This window comes from Bos indicus x Bos taurus, chromosome 5 (assembly GCF_003369695.1).
Source record: "Bos indicus x Bos taurus breed Angus x Brahman F1 hybrid chromosome 5, Bos_hybrid_MaternalHap_v2.0, whole genome shotgun sequence".
Classification (NCBI taxonomy): domain Eukaryota; kingdom Metazoa; phylum Chordata; class Mammalia; order Artiodactyla; family Bovidae; genus Bos; species Bos indicus x Bos taurus.
The window spans coordinates 31,027,277-31,047,820 of NC_040080.1; the positions used below are offsets into that span (position 1 = coordinate 31,027,277).

General features: G+C 37.8%; 1 protein-coding gene across 1 annotated transcript in view; it reads left to right on the forward strand.

Annotated features, from left to right (window-relative positions):
• The window catches only part of PDE3A (phosphodiesterase 3A), a 365,582-nt gene that overhangs the window by 334,581 nt on the left and 10,457 nt on the right, over nucleotides 1-20,544 (forward strand). The window contains exons 10-15 of the mRNA XM_027541471.1: nucleotides 5,581-5,692; nucleotides 12,890-13,003; nucleotides 13,140-13,339; nucleotides 15,036-15,239; nucleotides 16,222-16,377; nucleotides 18,334-18,586. Of these exons, the coding sequence (XP_027397272.1) occupies nucleotides 5,581-5,692; nucleotides 12,890-13,003; nucleotides 13,140-13,339; nucleotides 15,036-15,239; nucleotides 16,222-16,377; nucleotides 18,334-18,586 (1,039 nt within the window). The remainder of the gene's footprint in view (nucleotides 1-5,580; nucleotides 5,693-12,889; nucleotides 13,004-13,139; nucleotides 13,340-15,035; nucleotides 15,240-16,221; nucleotides 16,378-18,333; nucleotides 18,587-20,544) is intronic.

Genomic DNA, 20,544 nt, shown 5'->3' on the forward strand with positions numbered 1-20,544 from the left:
AGTCCATGGAATTCTCCAGGCCAGAATACTGGAGTGGGCAGCCTTTCCCGTGTCCTGGGAATCTTCCCAACCCAGGAATCAAACCAGGGTCTCCCACATTGCAGGCAGACTCTATAAGTTGAACCACAAGGGAAGCCCAAGCATACTGGAGTGGGTAGCCTTTCCCTTCTCCAGCAGATCTTCCCGACCCAGGAATCAAACCAGGGTATCCTGCATTGCAGGCAGATTCTTTACCAACTGAGCTATCTTGAAATGATAGTTATCAGCTTATTTTAAAATGTTTTAGGTTAGTTCTTAGAGATTGGAGAAATATCGCAGCAGAGATACTAAAGACTAAAAGATTTGTTAATATCAGACTTAGGTGAGAATTCAGAACCCATTAACCCTTGCCTGCAAAACACTAGAAGAGAAATTGTTTGCTGGACTGATTTCTTCTCTGTGCAGTGGACACAGGCTTCCTTCAGAACTCTGAGCAAGTTATCTGATTGTGGAATTTCAAAGTGAGGGTTCCTGATCCATGAAGGTTTAAAGGAAGGAATAGAGAGAACTTCTCTTCTACCGTTGTTCAAACACTAATGCTAGGCTAGTCTTCAAGACAAAAAATGTGTCCCTGTCTTCACGGAACTTCTGCTCCAGTAGGAAAATTAGATATGTATCCAAATAATGACACTTCAACTTACTACACACAGAGGTATGTTCAAATAATGGATGGCTTGTGAAGCTCATGGAGAAGGAAATGGCAACCCACTCCAGTGTTCTTGCCTGGAGAATCCCAGGGACGGGGGAGCCTGGTGGGCTGCCGTCTATGGGGTCGCACAGAGTCGGACACGACTGAAGCGACTTAGCAGTAGCAGTGTGAAGCTCAAAATAAGTAGAGAGTCTGCATAACACTTGGTCATAGCCTCTATTGGACTCTGTTCTGACCATGAACACATTGAGAACCAGAGTGGCAGCCCTTGGACTTTGACTTAGAGATACTATCCTTCTTTTTTTTTCTTAAAAAAAATTTATTGAGGTAACATTGGTTTAGGATATTATACAAGTTTCATGTGCATGCTATATTCGTTCTTCTGTAGACGCTGCTGTGTGCCACCTCTGAAAATGTAGTTTCCATCTGTCACCATACAGTTGATCCCTTCACCTGTTTGCCCTCTCTCATCACTGCTCTGTTCTCTATGCCTACATATGTTTCTTTTTGTGTGGTTTGTTCACTAATCTTGTTTGTTATATTCCACATATAAGTGAAATCATATCTTTCTCTGTCTGGCTGATATCATTTGGCAGAATATCCTCAAGATACATGCGTATTTTTGCAAATTAATAGTGCCATTCTCCTTCTCTTCCTTTCTCCTTGATGCTGACCAGCATCTTTTCACGCTGGCTGAGCTTGAAGGCAGGTTTAAAAGGACCCCTGTTTTCTTCAGTCCGTCTCTGCCTCATGCCTCAAGACTTCTCCAGGGAGGTTTTGTGTCCCATCCCTAAAACTCATTGCATACCAGAACTCTGAGGGTGTGATTTTACCTGGAAAAATGCCTGAAACGGTGCCACGAGAGGAGGTGGCAGCAGGCCAGGAAGTCTTTTTTCTCTTCTATTGAAGAGTGTGTTCCCTGGTATGGGAAGAAAAGTCTCAAATTGTTTTGCATTTGGTATATATGTCACAGATGTTCCAAAACTTTATAGTTTTGTCTTCAGAGTAACTTGGATGCAGGTATTTTTTTTTTTTTTTAATCTCAAGTTGACAGAAGAAGAAACTGAGACTTAAAAGAGAAACGATATGGCTCATCTAAAGTCATATGGTAAACATTGGACCCAGGATTTGATGTATCTATATATAGGAAGTCCAGGGTTTTACCTTTATTTCAAATTCTTTTCAGCCCCTGCCAAATGCATTTATCGATTGTATTTTCAAACTCAGAATGGAGAGTCTGAGCAACAGAAAGTTGTCATTATAGCAACTGGTTTTACAGCACAAGTGACTGTACTAAATAGTGTTGCAGAAACCTGGTTCCCCTTGAAATTCTGTGAGGGCTGGGGGTTGGGGGAGTGACGGAAGGGAGCAACTTGACAGGTTTTGCCACAAAATATTTTCTAACTTGTGAATATAAATAGACAATAGAAGATAAGATATAAATAGCAATTAGATTTTTGTATCTTTTTTCCACTTATCTTTCAAAATAAATAACTACATGGTTTACAATGTCTCAATTTTTCTATAAAACCAAATATTTAACTGAGAAAAGGCAACTTTATTTGCCTTGTTAAGTAGAACTTTATGATATTTTTTCTCTGATTTGAGTTTATAAGCACAAAAACCATGAAATCTTCAGTGTGTAAAAGGCTTTTTTTTTTTTTTTTTTTTGCACTTTATAAGGCCTTAGAACAGCTGAAATGAATTAACTTGAACATTCCAAGAAATCACCTTCTGGCTGAGACTACACAGAAAAAGTCTCACTTCAAAAGACTTTTAAAGAGACATATGTGCAATGGAAATGACTTCTCAGCCTTAATGTACTGCCTGCCTTTTTGATGATTATCATGTTTATTTTAAAAAATTTAAAAGGACATCATTCAGATTTGGGAAGAGTATTTACTTTTTTTGGTTACCAATATTTACCCAGTTAACAGTGACTTTTCTTTATTTATGAGTTTGGATCATTGCCTGTTGATTTCTAACAGCTTCAGTGAAAACTTTCCTATTTGAAAATCATACCCTAAAAATGTCTTGTCTGAATTTTTCAATTCATCTTTCAAATATTTTAAGAGAATAATGGGAAACTTTAGTCATTTACAGTCCTAACAATATTGCTTTTCAAATAATGGTGATAGGATATGAAACAGTTAAGAGCACACAGTCTGAAGCCATAATGTTGGACTTGAATTCTGGTCTGATAATGTGTCAACTGTGTGATCTTTTACAAGTCATTCAACTTTTCTGTGCCTTAGAGTCCTCTGCTTTCAAGTGTAATAAGTAACAGTGTCTATCTCATAAGATGCTACATGGATTAATTAATATAAGTAATTAATATATGTAAATATATGTACTTGGAGGAGGCATCAAGCTTATTCAATGCCATATATATCTATACAGAATAGTGAGTATATGTGTGTGTCAATAGCTGCTGCTATTATAAATAATTTTTATTGCAGTAACATGTATAGTTAAATCCACTGGGTATTTATAAACAAGGACTCGAATATAGCTTAAAGCAATAATAAGGAGAAAATAACTAGAAGAACTATGAAATATGACAGAAACCACAAACTTAACTTTCTAATGTATTTTTAAAAAGATGAGGTGGAGATGTTATGTAACACAGAAAAAGGGACAAAATTAAGTATACTTACCTGTATAGTTTTTTCAAAGTGAAAAAAGTGCATGTAAATAATATACATACTCTATTCCCAATGGGCAGCCACAGTGCTCCTTTGAAAACATAAGTCAAATAAAGACACTTTCCCTGCTTCAACTCTTCAAAGGTTCCCTGCCTCACTCAGTATAAAAGTCCTTATACTGGTCAATCTGGCTGTGAAACAGGATTGCAACCCAGTCAACACCACTCTATAGTCACTAACTTAAATTTTGCTCCTGTCCTCATTCATTCTGTTTTGACCATGTTGGTCTTCTTGCTGTTTTGTGAGTGTAGCAGACATACCTCAGGGCCTTTGCACTATCTTTCTCTTCTGCTTAGGAAACTTTCCTCAGATATTCCTATACGACACTCTGCATCTCCTTCAATTATTTGCTCAAACTCACCTGAATATGCCTCTTCTAACCACCATATTTAAAACAGCAATTGTCATGTCCTCCTGGACTCAAAGCTCTATTCCTGCTTCCCTTTTTCTTTGTTCATATAACATCCCTTTCAGTCATAGTGTGGTGGTGGTTTAGTTGCTAAGTTCTGTTCAGCTCTTGTGACCCCACGGATGGTAGCCCACCAGGCTCCTCTGTCCATGGGATTTTGCAGGCCAGAATACTGGAATAAGGTGCCATTTCCTTCACCAGGGATCTTCCAGACCCAGGGATCTAACCCATGTCTCCTGTGCTGCAGGTGGTCTCCTGCATTTAGGTTGAGCCACTAGGGGAAGCTCAGTCATAGTGTGTACGTTACTAATTATGTCTATAATTTACTGCCCTCACCTGCTGGACCATAAATTCCTTTAAGGAAAGCTTCCTTGTTTTTTCATATATATATATGCATTATATATGGAAATTGTCTTAAACAGAAGGAGACAGTAGACATATACTGAATGAATAAATCCCCTTTTTCAGTTAGATATAAATGTGTATGTGTGTGTTAGTCACTCAGTCATGTCCAACTCTTTGTGACCCCATGGACTGTAGCCCGCCAGGCTCCTCTGTCACTGGAATTTTCCAGGCAAGAATACTGGAGTGTGTTGCTATTCCCCTCTTCAGGGGATCTTCCCTGACCCAGGATTCGAACTGGGGTCTCCTGCACTGCAGACAGATTCTTTACTGTCTGAATCACCAGGAAGTCCCATAAATGTGTATTATGTATGTACACAAATATAAACATAATATATGTCATTGATGAAAATTAAATCTCCAAATAAAAGAATATTAGTGAATTTGAGTAGATGTAAAGTTCATAATGAAAATAGAAATTTAACTATGAAGTTATCAAACATTTAGAAGAAGTAGTTTGAGAATTTTAAGCAAGAATACAAATAACTTAAAGGATAAATAATTCTTTCTCAGTCTCCTGAATTATAACCAGTACTGTGTCTTTGTGACATAAAGTGAGACCACTTTTTTAAAAATTTGTATTGAATTATCATTGATTTACACATTGTACTTTAAAAATAAAAGTGTGGTCACTGTAAATGATGCTGCTCTCCATCCTGCCATGTGAATAACCATTTCTCTCCCAATTACTCTCTTCTGTGCCTTTATCATTTTTTTCATTCTCCACAATTTGCATATCAAAGATACCAGTCACATCCAAACATATTTAGTTGATTTGAGTCTCGAGAGCTATGAAAGTAATTAGAAGGAGAATAGATATTCGAAGGAGAGAGATGGCAAATGAGGAAAAATAGTTCAAAAATTTTTATTTATACTGGATTAGAACAAATCTTTTTTTCTCTATATATTTCAGTCAAGACACCCTTTTCTTTCTTCTAATTCTATTCCCTTATTCTTCATTAAGGCACAGTTCTTTATCCTCTAGAAAGCTTTTTTTTAATTTATAAAATAAGTCCAGATAAAAGCTTTCTCTCATTCTTTAGCATATATATTATACAATTAGCAATTTACTCAGTATCATTCTCTTATTATTGATATCACACACAATTTAGTACCTTGTTATATTTCTTTAGTGTATACTGGATTTTTTCATTGGCTGTTTCTTAGGTTTATGTCTCTGCCTTTAAAAATAGATTATATAGAGGGCTAGGCCATAGAAGTCTTCGATATCTATTTGATCTGTTGTTTCCAGTAAGGGTTTCAATAGGCAACACATTAATATGGTTGATAGAATGTATCCTTTTCCCCCATTTTTCTCTTTATGTATAATACACATCAAGGGATGTTTTGTAAAACCTTGTCTTTTTCTTTTACAGGTATCATACAGACTTTTTGAAGACATGGGCCTCTTTGAAGCTTTTAAAATTCCAGTTAGGGAATTCATGAATTATTTTCATGCTTTGGAGATTGGCTATAGGGAAATTCCTTGTAAGTAGAAGAATTAATACTTTTAAAATCCATTAAATTTGCTATGGATAATGGGATATTGAATTAAGAGCTAGCACAGAATTACACATTGTAAGCATCCTATATGGTCACCTGGTATAGTGATTAGGAGATAATAGTTTATGTTAGAATCCTGGTCCCTTTATAAATCAGCTGTAGGACACCCTGGTCTTAATTAACCTTTAAATGCCTCATTTCTTAATCTGTAAAATGGATATAATAATAACTACTTCATAGGATTGTTGCAAGGATAAAATGATGTAATAATTGTTAAAGGGTTATAATAGTGCCTTGCACATAAGTAGCTCCAATTTAAGTGTGTACTAAATAAATACATGTTAATTTATTGCTCATTTTATAACATACTCCTTTTACTGGGTAGAATTCTCAACCTTTGCTCTAGCATCTGCCGAGTTAACTCACAATTAAAGTTTTTCAGTATAAGATAAGCCTGGCTGGGAATAGAGGGACAGGAAGATGATGGTCTAATGAATAAAAGGGAAAAAGAAAATACAACTGGAAGTGGTTGTGCAGAAATTATTAGGAACTTTTTTAAAAAATCAAGATAAAATGTGAAGACCAAAGGAGAGGGCACAGCCAAGGGTCCAAGCTTATGAACTTTGAATATTGCAAGAATAAGTCTGTCCTTTGTAATCATGAGGAACTGGAATGCAGAAGAGATAGTAAATTTTCAATATGTAGCATTTCTGTATCATCAGAACATGTAAGTAGCATTGTTGTACATGCTACAGAATATTTGAAACTGGAGAAATGGCTGTAAATCTAATCAGAAGGGTACAGAAATCACATGGAACTTTAGAAAGAAAAAATAGAAAGAAAAAAAATAGTTAAATACAGTATGTTGACTAGAGCTTGTGTTACTTAAATCATGTTTTAACTTTTAAGTTTCTAAATTTGCTTGTATGTACTTTGAACTTTAGAACCCCCGAACTCATGTCTATTTCTAGTAGCAGACAGCTTAAGTAAAAGTTGTATGGAGACTAGAACAACTGTGTTCAGAAGGAGTAGGGTAGTGCATTAACCAAGTGATTCATTATTAAGACGCTGGTTTTGAAAATGCCATCACATGCTACGTTAGGATATAAATGCACAGTTGATGTGTGATAGGAAAGAGGAATGAGTTATTGAATTTGCAAGTTGTGTGGTAGAGAAGGAGAATTAAGAATTAAATCTACAAATGAGATTTGTGGGAGAATATGAGACTAAATGCAGAGAAAATAGGACGGTGGAGTAGAGAGGGGAATTTAAGCGCTCTGGGCACCGTGGGAAATTCTGGCGGATGGGGCCATGGACATGGAGAGAGAATTATGAAAAAGGGGTAGTTTGAAAGGATCTGAAGATAAGCCTTGCTTTTTTAATACTGCTTTCCCAGAGCTACCCTGGTTGAATGCCAGGGATTGACCTAAGTGTTAATGATTTCTCAAAGCTTAAGGAATTACATAAATAAGCTTTTACAAAAAGGAAGCCACTGCAAACATTAAAGAACAGCTAGTCATCAGACTAAATTTACAAATAATATTAATTGATGATTAAATTTAAATTAAATTTATAAAGAATACTAATATTAAATTTCCATATAATATAATCAGCTATTGCCAAGTTCCACTGAGTTCAAATCTCTTTCAACTTTTCTCTAGATAGTATACCATTAACTCATAAAGTTGACCAGTATTTATTTAACTGTAAAAAGTTTGCAGATTCCAAATTTTATTATTACATATTTATATGTTGCAAGTAAACAGATGTTTTTCCTGAAATACCAGGTTCTTCATGTGGAAAAGAATTTGTTATATCTTTGCTTTTTCTGTTAGATGTGAAAGGGAATTTATTTACATCTTCTCACGGAAAAGTTTTAACTTAATTCATGATCACTTTTAAATCATAATACCATGCATGCTATAGGGTTATAAATTTAGACCAAGATAGATATTTATTAAAAGCTGTATTTATCATTATTTAAAATTAACATGTGCAAAAATTTAGCATTTATTCCTAGAGAACTATGTTTCTAATATCTCTGTATAAACCCGTAACTAAATGAAAAAAGCCTAAAGGTAACCAAAATAGGGCTGCTGCTGCTAAGTTGCTTCAGTCGTGTCCAAACCTGTGCAGCCCCGTAGACTGCAGCCCACCAGGCTCCCCCGTCCCTGGGATTCTCCAGGCAAGAACACTGGAGTGGGTTGCCATTTCCTTCTCCAATGCATGAAAGTGAAAAGTGAAAGTGAAATCGTTGAGTCATGTCCGACTCTTAGCGACCCCATGGACTGCAGCCCACCAAGCTCCTCTGTCCATGGGATTCTCCAGGCAAAAACACTGGAGTGGGTTGCCATTTCCTTCTCCAGTGCATAAAAGTGAAAAGTGAAAGTGAAGTTGCTCAGTCATGTCCGACTCTTAGCAACCCCATGGACTGCAGCCCATCAGGCTCTTCCGTCCATGGGATTTTCCAGGCAAGATTAGCCTTAATATGACAATGAGCTAAAATGTTAGAAACTAAAATTTTATTACAGTTTTAATTACACTTCTTAACAATTTCCAAGAGAAGAGGGGAAGTATGAAAGCTTGTACATTTATGCCCAGAACCTTTACTAAAGGACCCGCCTGCCAGAACAGGAGACGTTAAGTGACTGCGGGTTAGATCCCTGGATCAGGAAGGTCCCCTGGCGGGCTACAGCCCATGGGGTGGCATAGAGTCAGACGCGACTGAGCGCAGTCAGCACAGCCTCCGTCTAGTTCAGTTTGATCAGGCGTATGTGATGCGCCCACCGAGTTTAAAGGTAGTCACCGCGATGACATGCAACAAGCAAGGGGGCCAGAACTGTTACACTATTAGCTACTTTCCAAAGGTGGGGGGAAAAATGTTTCAAGTCTCATTTCTATTCTTTAGTACTTTGCTTCACTCATTGGTGAATAGGAGCATAGAGAACTTTAAACAGAAAATCTGTAAATTGAGTTCTAAAAACCTATAAATTTTATAGGCAACCCCAGCCTTCTATAGCAGCTCATTTCAACCTTGTGCTTGAGAAAAGGAGAAAAAGAGAAAACAGGTCTATTAAGACAGAAGAGGGGGTACGCAGGTTCTGGGGAAAGGGAAGGCGGGTGATGGTATTAGTATGTGCACGCGTGTTTATGTGTTGTCCAAGAGGCAGGGGCCGAGGGGTGGTGGTGTTTGCCAGGTGGGTGAGAGAATTATTAAGAGGTTTGTCCAAAATGCAGCAATGAAGGAAGAGGTTGAGAATAATAATGATAAAATAAGGATAGCTCTGATTGCATTCCATAGCTCTGTCAGTTGCCTATCAAGGCCAGAAAAAGAAGAGCAGCCTTTGAGCATATTTGTCTGTCTTATAGAAACTTCTCAATCCCCTATGTTGACTCAGGTGCCTTTGCGCCTGAGGTGGTCCCCAGAGAATTAATGGCAAGAGCAACAATACCACCAGCACTTGGCACAGTATTTTCTCACAGTAGGTGTGAGTATGTGTTTAATAAATATCTTAACAACTTCTTAAAGGTAGATAATTTTTCCATCCTGCTTAAGTGATAGTGACAATGTAATCCTTTTAGAATTACACCTGTATAACTATATCTATATAAATATATGTAATATGTATTAAAGGAGTTAGGTTTGGGTAACTATTGTTTAGCACTTGTGAACCTATACTCAAAGCAAAAGGAAGGTTTTTTTCCCCCATATACTCTCATATCTAGTTTTTAAATCAAGATTATGTTAACCTCTAAAAAGCAAAACATATATAGAAAAAACTTTTTAACTTGGAATCAATTAACAAAGCTTTGTTCATTTCAGGTGTATAGCAAAGTGATTCAGTTATACATATACATGTATCTACTTAAAATGATTATAAATTAAGTTAGGTTTCAGTTGCTCAGTCATGTCTGACTCTTGAGACTCCATAGACTGGAGCCCACCAGGCTCTTTTGTCCATTGAACTCTCTAGGCCAGAGTACTGGAGTGATTTCTCATTTTCTTTTCCAGGAGATCTTCCTGACCCAGGGATCAAACCTGTGTCTCCTGCATTGCAGGCAGATTCTGTACTGTCTGAGCCACCAGGGAAGCCCCAAAATGGTGATCAGATCAGATCAGATCAGTCGCTCAGTCGTGTCCGACTCTTTGCGACCCCATGAATCGCAGCATGCCAGGCCTCCCTGTCCATCACCAACTCCCGGAGTTCACACAGACTCACGTCCATCGAGTCAGTGATGCCATCCAGCCATCTCATCCTCTGTCGTCCCCTTCTCCTCTTGCCCCCAATCCCTCCCAGCATCAGAGTCTTTTCCAATGAGTCAACTCTTCACATGAGGTGGCCAAAGTACTGGAGTTTCAGCTTTAGCATCATTCCTTCCAAAGAACACCCAGGGCTGATCTCCTTCAGAATGGACTGGTTGGATCTCCTTGCAGTCCAAGGGACTCTCAAGAGTCTTCTCCAACACCACAGGTCAAAAGCATCAATTCTTCAGTGCTCAGCCTTCTTCACAGTCCAACTCTACTTACCTCAAAAAATGTGTTTGACAAGCTTTATTTTTTTTTACATTTTCAGCACGAAATTATTTAGATAGTTTGTTCAATGAAATTTTGGGCTTCCCAGATGGCACTAGTGGTAAAAGAACCTGCCTGCCAATGCAGGAGACCTAAGAGACATGGGTTCAATCCCTGATCAGGAAGATCCCCTGGAGGAGGGCATGACAACACACTCCAGTATTCTTGCCTGGAGAATTCCATGGGAAAAGAAGCCTGTTGGGCTACAGTCCATAGGGTCACAAAGAATTGGACACAACTGAATGACTAAGCGTAAGCACACACACACACACACACACACACACACACACACACACACACACACAAGCTATAAACCCTTCTGGACTTGGACCTTGGGATGGGGAACAGGCCAGTAAGCAGTATAACTCAAGAGCTACAAGTTCACCTGACTTAGTGTTGTCTATTTTTCATCCCAAAGAGACCCAGTCAATACCCTGATACCGCCTCCACCCACCTTGTAATGCTGGGCACACGCACAGGTTTCTCTGACTTGTAGTGGTAATGGTAGTTACATCACATAGTAATTTTCCCAGCTTGTCACAAGGGAAGAGTAAAGAACTTAACCCAGAAACTCTCTTCCATCATAGCCCCGGAAACTCTCTGACCAGGTTGCATGTTCTTCTGGTGGGTCATCACTGCCTTCTCCCTCCTCCATGGCTTAGCTTAGCTTTTATTTTTAGCTCTTCAATTCTATTCTTACAAATCCATCATTGTGTCATAACAGCAATCACGTATTTTCAGTTCAGTTCCGTATAGTCACTCAGTCATATATGATTCTCTGCGACCCCATGGACTACAGCACGCCAGGGCTCCCTGTGTATCACCAACTCCTGGAGCTTGCTCAAACTCATGTCCATGAAATCAGTAATGCCATCTAACCATTTCATCATGTATTTTAGGTAATGATATTTACATCAATCACAAGCTTACTACACAACAGCCACTTTAAAATAGGTCCCCTTCTGTAATTCTCAAAATTGTACTATGAAATAGGCACTATTATTGTCTCCATGTTTTAAGATAAGGAAGTGAGACAATGTTTGAAATGACTCAGTAATACAGGTAATAAGTGTCAGAGCAGAGATAAAATCAGATATGTCCTAGACCCTGAGACTTCTAGCATGATCAACTTTGTACACTGGCACAGATATAGATTTAAAATGTAATTGTCTTAAATCATTTGGGATAGTCCATACATGGAGATAGAGACCGCAGTTTGAATAAAAGTGTTCTTTGGAGACTAGGTAATATCAGTGTTCACCTTTGGCAATGATACAGTGAACAAGGTTTGCCGTTTACCACTCCAGAACTTAGGAGGTCTGCTTCTCAAAGCTCTTCTGCAAACATCCTCTCAAGACCTCCCTCAACCCTTCACTGAGTTTCTGGAGTGTTTACCCAAGATTTACCCATGTGTCTTCACTTAAAGTTGCCAGAAATGTAGGAAAACGCACACCATCTTCCTACGTGCTCCGGTGTGCCGCCAACAACACAATGTCCTAATTTCTGTTTTCTTCCCTGATCAGAGAACAGGTGTTGCTCTCAAATTTTCGTTATTATTCTGCTTGTTCTCTTCTGTTTTTGCTTCTCCTCATCTGTTGAGTGCTATTCAGAGGTGTCATCTATTACCTTATAGAAGGAAATCATATCATGGTTGGTCATTAGGAATAAAATGTATGAAGTTAGCATACTTAGAATAAAGCATACCAAATCAGTGAAGTATTCTGAAGGGTCAGATAAGAGAAAAACACGGAAAAAATGGACTGACGAAGGTGAGCCAGGAACACAGTGGGCCTTTGGTCATGGTTCCATAGAAGCTAGACCACACATGTAGAAATAGAACCCTATTGCTACGATAAGGACATTTTAACTGGGGGACTTGGTTGCCCTGTAGATTTATACACTTCAGGATGGCTCAACCCCTTATGTTATTGTACAAAGAGGTTTCAATTTTTTCTCTTTCTGTATTTCCTAGAACTTTATTCCCAAACCAGAATTTCTAGATCAGAGAACATAATTGATTTTGGTTTTGATGTGCTTTGTGGATTTTATCTATTAATACATATAGAAAATGTTACTCGTTTTCTTACAGTGTTTTAAGTTTGATACAGAAGAATAGCACTATTTTCAATTCAGAGGTTATATTTGAGTGCTATTTATCAGAAATGAGACACTGGGTGGTATGAACCATTGGTCTGAGCTAGGTTAAGTGTATCATGGGCCTTTTGTTCTAGTCCTCTGCGTAGTTTTACACAGGAACGTGGGCATAAGGACAAGAGTAAACATTGCCGTGGATTCGCACAGTGAGTTTGTATATGTTGGGTTATTTAGTGAAATTTATTTATGTTAGGTGGATGCTGGTCACAGATTTTGTTCATTTAAGACATCTGCATGGGTGATGAATGTTGTAAGTTTTTTGTTTTTTCTTGTTACTATGAATGTTGTAGAGAAACGGAAGGGCAATCACAGAGTATTTGTCCTAGAATGTTGGGCTGACTTTCACCCAGGTTATTTAAATGTGAGGACTGAACCGTTTGTCCAGTAGGTGGCACTCTTAGTCCTCGGACCCCAGAGTTCACAGATGCATGCCTGTTCCTTTGCATTGGTTACAGACCACAACAGAATCCATGCCACGGATGTCTTACATGCTGTTTGGTATCTCACGACACAACCTATTCCAGGCCTCTCAACTGTGATTAATGATCACGGATCAGCAAGCGATTCAGGTACATATTAAGTTCTCTATGCTCCCTTGTAAACTATGGGAAAGGAAGAGTGGCTTTTTAAATAAAGAAGTGAACATAACTGACATCAGTTTACTACTTTCTTCAAAGCTATATTATTTTCATTGTCTCTTCTCAGATTCTGACAGTGGATTTACACATGGCCATATGGGATATGTATTCTCAAAAATGTATAATGTGCCTGATGATAAATACGGATGTTTGTCTGGAAATATCCCTGCCTTGGAGTTGATGGCCTTGTATGTGGCTGCAGCCATGCATGACTATGATCACCCGGGAAGGACTAATGCTTTCCTGGTTGCCACGAGCGCCCCTCAGGTAAACCTTTCGATTTTGACCAGGGGAAGTAATTCAATTTTGAGATTTCTCTGAAGAATATTAATTTTATAAATTTGACGTATAGCAGGCACCAAGCGAATACGAATGAAACTATATTTAGACCTAAGATAAAATTCTTAGAGACCATGCTCATTTTGAAAAGATATGATGGTTTGTTCTAAGTTATTAATGATGCATCTACATTTATCACCTATGGAGATCCCTTCTCAGTTTTCTTCTGAGGAAGAAAAACTGCTTGAATTCATGTTAATGAATTTCCTCAACAAAGAATATCTGACCTATACAAAAGTTTTCTTCCTGAAAAGATTGGAGAACCAAATATTTCTCGGTTCTTTAAGAATTAGAGGCTTCTTTGGATGTAAATCCAGTTCCTTTGAGATATATTATAACAAACATCATTTTTATGGCATTTTTATTGATTAGGAAGAATTAAAGATTGATTTGTTTTATTTGAGGTAAATTTTTTACCTGAACATAGTTTTCTCAAAACAGTAACTTTAAAGACGTTCCTCTAGGCACATGCTTAAACTTCAGTCAAATATCAATCACTAAGTATCTAGGAATCTCCATCTATATAATTAAACTTTGATTTAATCAGATGGACAGACCCATTTTACTAAAGATCCCATGGTCTTATTTTTCTTTCTAGATGCTCTGGAGACTAATCTGACCCATTACTCTTTTTTGTCATGTTTGTTTTTGTCTTTTATTCTCATCTATTTTTATCTGTTTCCATGCTCTCTCTTATAGACTAGCCTAGAGCTTTCCTTAATTAAAATTAATTTCCTTTAAGTAATTTTCCTTTCATCTGTATACAGTACAAATATCCTGATTTTTTTTCTGACTACTTACATTTCTTTCACTGTTTCCTCCGTACACTATGTATTTTCCCTAAACATAAGCAAATCCTTTGGCCAGCACATTTTACCGCTCAGTTTTGCTACATGTCCATGTATTTTCATTTACCTCAATATTAATTTTCATGTGCTTGGTCTTTCCTTTTTGTCCTTATACCTTTTTTTCCCTTCCATCATCAATCTGCCACACTGGACTTTAGGCATTTTTTTAGGCAACTTTCTTTTGCTTCACAGCTCCCCTCAGCATTATTCGAACAAGTAGATATTTACTATATACTTTCAATTACTAGACAGAGGGTGATATTTCCTATGACTGTGAGGTAAGAATAGTTTGAATTATGGGCTTCTCAGGGATATCATAGGTCTCCCACATTGTAAGCAGACGCTTTACCGTCTGAGCCACCAAGGAAGTTCTTTATTAGTTACATGTGTTTAATTAAAAGGAAGTCATTCTTATTTCAGATGTGGGAGATAACTGAGTTACCTCTTAGGGATATTAATATATTTGCATATTTTTATGGTTAAATTCCTGTGTCTTGCAAAAAGAAGAGTAATCCGAAATAAGCTAACTCTACGCCCTTCACTTACAAGAATTTGAAATAAAATTTCAAGGAAATGAACTTTATCTTACCAAAAAAAAAAAATAACCAAGAAAAGTAAACAGTCAATGTACAGTAATAAGTAATTCTTAATAACTAGCTGTTACAAGGTTGCATTTCTATGTTCTATGACTAAAGATGATTCCAAATGTTTTGCATATTCTCATTTATTTTTGTTCCTAATTTAAAAAGCTGAACTCGACTCTCGTCTTTGCCTAGGCGGTGCTCTACAATGATCGCTCAGTCTTGGAGAATCATCATGCGGCTGCTGCATGGAACCTTTTCATGTCCCGGCCAGAATATAACTTCTTAGTTAACCTTGACCATGTGGAATTTAAGCATTTCCGTTTCCTTGTCATTGAAGCAATTCTGGCCACTGACCTGAAGAAACACTTCGACTTTGTTGCCAAATTTAATGCCAAGGTAACTAGATTTGTATCAGTCCTCATTTTCTGGCCACATTGAAAGATGTCATGGAATGAGAGTGTTAAAAGTCATTGCTGCCACCTCATAGATGTCGAATGTGAAAATGAAATGCAATGCGATGTTAAACCAGAAGCAGTTATTTAGGCATTGGTCCCAGTGTGGAAACCTAATATATTGAGGTCCTGTAGGTATATATTACGGAGAAGGTAATGGCACCCCACTCCAGTACTCTTGCCTGGAAAATCCCATGGATGGAGGAGCCTGGTGAGCTGCAGTCCACAGGGTCGCTAAGAGTCGGACAAGACTGAGCAGCTTCACTTTCACTTTTCACTTTCATGCACTGGAGAAGGAAATGGCAACCCACTCCAGTGTTCTTGCCTGGAGAATCCCAGGGACGGGGGAGCCTAGTGGGCTGCCATCTATGGGGTCGCACAGAGTCGGACATGACTGAAGCGACTTAGCAGCAGTAGCAGCAGCAGGTATATATTATACCTTGTACTGCAGAAGAATAATAGAATTCTAACTATCATTGTGATTTTGTTTTAGTTTTTTTTTTTTTTTTTTGCTCCCATCTCTGTGGAATACTAATACCTGGTAGTAGTAAAGGTCAAAAACCTGAAGCAGAATTTAATACATCAAACATATAATAAATGCCCAAATAGTAACTCAAGAAAATTTCTTATTATGTTTAGCTACAGTATTTTAGTAGTAATTTATAACACATGCTAGTATTAAATAGCATTTATTTTCAGTTCCATAATTATCTATCATTTGTTATTTTTTTAGGTGAGCTATTTCACTGCTACTTTATGCAAGCCAAATAACATTATTTGAAACAGCTGAGATGTTTCTCATTACTTGGTATTCCTATCTGCACATGGTGGACAGATCGGAATACATAGTAACAAGATGATCAGTTTTCTGTAATTTATTTTCCTGTTCAACTTGTGCATTCACTTAAACTTTGTCCTTCAAACAGGTGAATGATGAAGTTGGAATAGATTGGACCAATGAAAATGATCGTCTACTGGTTTGTCAAATGTGTATAAAGTTGGCTGATATCAATGGGCCCGCTAAGAGTAAAGAGCTCCATCTTCAGTGGACGGAGGGTATTGTCAATGAATTTTATGAACAGGTAACTAATTTAACTATTTTCCTCAATCCATATTGAGGCTGCTTATAGATTCCTTAAAGCAGCAGTCCCCAACCTATTGGGCACCAGGAACTGGTTTCATGGAAGACCATTTTTCCATAGACGGGGTAGGAGATTGATTGCAGGATGATTCAAGAACATTACATTTATTGTGCACTTTATTTCTATTATTATTTCATCCCCTCCACCTCAGATTATCAAGCATTTGATCCTGGAGGTTGGGGACCCCTGCTCTAAAGCTTCCAAAGGCTGTAAAAGTGTGATTAGTCATTTTATATTCATGATACCATGAGAAAAGGCACTGGCCAATTTTAATCAGAGGTTTAAAAAATGACAAAAATTGAACTATAGACATAAAACTCTTAAGATAAAGTTATTAAGTATTTTGATGGAAAAGGGTGTTAAGATAATAGAATGACCTCAGAAAATATTAGGAATCCCATTGAAATACTCATCAATTTTATCATAATAGAAGCTAGGTTTAAATTAATATGGATGAATGTATATCAAGTTAAGTTCATTTACTTTTCTAATAGTTTATAACAGCAGTACATGAAAAAGCTAATAAAAATAGCATTTTATTTGACACATTACCAACAGAACATGAAGGGATCTTCCCCACATGACCTTACCCCAGCCGTACTTGAAACCTTGTGTTTGGTGCTGTAAACATCTCTCATAAGAGGAATCTCAAGGTAGTGGAGATGGGTAAATGATGGGCATCAGTAGTGACCTAAAAGGCCAGGAAAGAAGTACAAATATGTACCCTAAGGAAAAACAGAAGTAATAACTCTCTTTAGATACTTAAAAGACTGACCTGCAAAATTAGGATTAGGTTTATAATGATGTTGTACAGCTTAAAGAAGATAAATTATATAAGATACAACAGGATTTGCTTTATTAAAAAGAAGACAAAAAACTTACCTAAAAATAGACATGACTATAGCCAGTCTATAGAAGTTATAAGCAGACAGATTTTAGGTCAATGTTAAAAAGAAATTTGTATTCCCAAAGTCATCCAGAAATAAGATGAGGCCCCTTAGTAAGTAATAAATCACCATTCACCAAACATATTTAAAGAAAGAATTTTTTATGTATTATAGACAGGACTCATAAAAAAAGGTTTATACTTTCTAGAAAAGATTGTGTTTTCTTGGAACTCATTGATACTCAGTCCTGAAATATTGACTATAGATAAAATGTAAAGAAAAGCAACTTGTGATAATTCCATTACATATATAGGCATAACCATTGTTGATATTTTGGTATAATTCTTTCATTAATGTTGCTAGATAATTTCGGGCTTTCAATCTAACTTTTTCTTTAGAAAGATAAATTAGTTCAAAATAAAAACACTTATACAGTAGTACTTATACAGTAATACTATTAAACATAGAAAAATAAGAATATCAGAAGCTATATAATCACAGAAGACATAATTCAACCCAAAGCTGGGATAAAGTACTAACTTTAATTGAGGAATAAGTTATTTTAAGCTTTCTAGGCAACAAGACCAAAAAAGGCAAACATGATAGATTATCCGGTGGATATTTATGTCTAGCATTGCCTTTTAAGATGCATTTATATTCTAACTTACACTCTGTTATAAGGAACAGTGACTAGTATGATGATAGAGATCATCTACTGAGACATAAACCGTTTCCGGTAGTTCCCCTGATTGAAAACCAAAGCCTCAGGATTACCAAAGGATAAGTAGCAACAAAGCAATCCTATAGGAATCTTAGTAATTTGGGTAAAATCTTTTAGCAGTCAAGTACAGAGAGAGTTCACACATCAATGCCCAGATTCCATCAATGCCCAGATTCTTGCATATTTGCACATTTTAGATGCCAAGTGAATGGTGACTTAATTTGTATTCTACCCTTTCCTTGTCGTTTGCCTTTCTAGTTAACCATGTTGCTACATTCCTGTTTCTAGGGTGATGAAGAGGCCAGCCTTGGGTTACCAATAAGCCCCTTCATGGACCGTTCCGCTCCTCAGTTGGCCAACCTTCAGGAATCCTTCATCTCACACATCGTGGGTCCTCTGTGCAACTCCTACGATTCAGCAGGACTGATGCCAGGGAAATGGGTGGAAGACAGCGATGAGTCAGGAGACACGGACGACCCAGAAGAGGAGGAGGAGGAAGCACCAAATGAAGAGGAAACCTGTGAAAATAATGAATCTCCAAGTGAGTCATAAAATCTTTCTCGAATGTGTTTCTCCCAGGATTGTTTTCTTACATAGGTTCTGATAAAGTTGATGCTTCTCATGAGTTACCTAGTTAAGTCCACACATCGTCTACTGAATTGATTATGGATACTCCCCTCTTCCCAAATATCATCATCATAGAAATTACAGATTATGAAATTATTATAATATCATATTCATACAAAGGTATATTCTCTGTCATGAATTAAAAAAAAAATAAGTAGTCAAAGTCTGTTTTTCAGAGTATCTTAATGATTTAGCAGTGAAAGGAATCTCAGGTACCAACTAGACCAACAGAGGCTTTTACTGGCTTGGTGGGGAAAGATGCTGAAGTGGTAAGAGGTGGTAATCACCCACTCATTAAATGTTTATTAAGCATCTACTCTATGCCAGGCATTTTTCCAGGTACTAAACATAGAACCATGAACAAATCAGGCCAAAAAAAAAAAATCCGTCCTTACCTTTTTTGACTTGTATTTCCAATGGGGTCAGCAGACACTAGGGAAGACTAATCAGTAAATCTATATGTTAGATGCTGATAAATGCTAGAGTTAAAGAGGATATGAAATATTGCACAGAAAGACTAATATCATGGACAAGATTGTCATGGAATATCTAAATAAGAAAGGTATTTAAAAAAAAAAAAAAACTGAAAGAAGCAAGGGAGTGACCCATGAAAATAGTTGTGGGACAAAGCATTTCAAGGAGAGAGGAAAGCCAGCCATGTAAGGTTCTGCTGTGGACACTGGCTGGGTGTTCAGGAAGCACCAAGAGAGCTGGGAGGCTGGAGCAGAGGAAGTGGGTGGGGAACAGCAGAGGGGGACAGTGGGGACCCAGATGATAGAGGGTTAGAAGGTAGGGTTCTGCAGAATGGAGTTTGGCTTTTTCTCTGAGTAAGATAGGAAGCCATCAGAGGTTTTGAACAGAAAACTTAGTTGATTCAACTTAATGTTTTAACTGGACTGCTTCAACTCTTGCATGGAAAATCTTATGGAGTTTGGGGTGAGCAAGGGTGTAAGCAGGGCAGTGTGTTAAGAGGCTCTTGAAATCATCCAAGTGAGAGATGACTGAGGCGTTGGGCCAGGGCAGTGAGAGTAGCGACAGTGAGAAGTGGTCACATCTGGTCGTTGATTTTGCAGTGTATCGTACAGCCATTCCAATCTCTTCATCTCTTGAAATATTCTCTGCTGTTACTCCTGTCTTAGGGACAAGGATAATTAGGAAAACCAATAACCTTTATAGTGACATTGCACAAATACTGTTCCTGTTTTCATGGAAATACAGTATGCAGTTTCTACCTACTTTCATCAAACACGATCTTACTGTTGGTACTTTTCAAAGCCCTTCCCAAAAATGCTACCAGTGAAAGACACCTTGATCATTTGTTCCTGTTTTTGAGCAGTGAGGAAAATGCATGACATAGTTCATTTTGGCCATCTAGTAGAGAGATAGTCTAATGTGGATATTAACCTATTTCACCATTATGTAAGTGCCCTGTTGTAAGCTCACATAAGCAGAGAAAAAGAACTCATTATTAACCATAAGCTGGGTTCAGTTCGGTTCAGTTCAGTTTAGTCGCTCAGTCGTGTCCGACTCTCTGCGACCCCATGAATCGCAGCACACCAGGCCTCGCTGTCCATCACCACTCCCAGAGTTCACTGAGACCTACGTCCATCGAGTCAGTGATGCCATCCAGCCATCCCATCCTCTGTCATCTCCTTCTGCTCTTGCCCTGAATCCCTCCCAGCATCAGAGTCTTTTCCAATGAGTCAACTCTTCGCATGAGGTGGCCAAAGTACTGGAGCTTCAGCTTTAGCATCATTCCTTCCAAAGAAATCCCAGGGCTGATCTCCTTCAGAATGGACTGGTTGGATATCCTTGCAGTCCAAGGGACTCTCAAGAGTCTTCGCCAACACCACAGTTCAAAAGCATCAATTC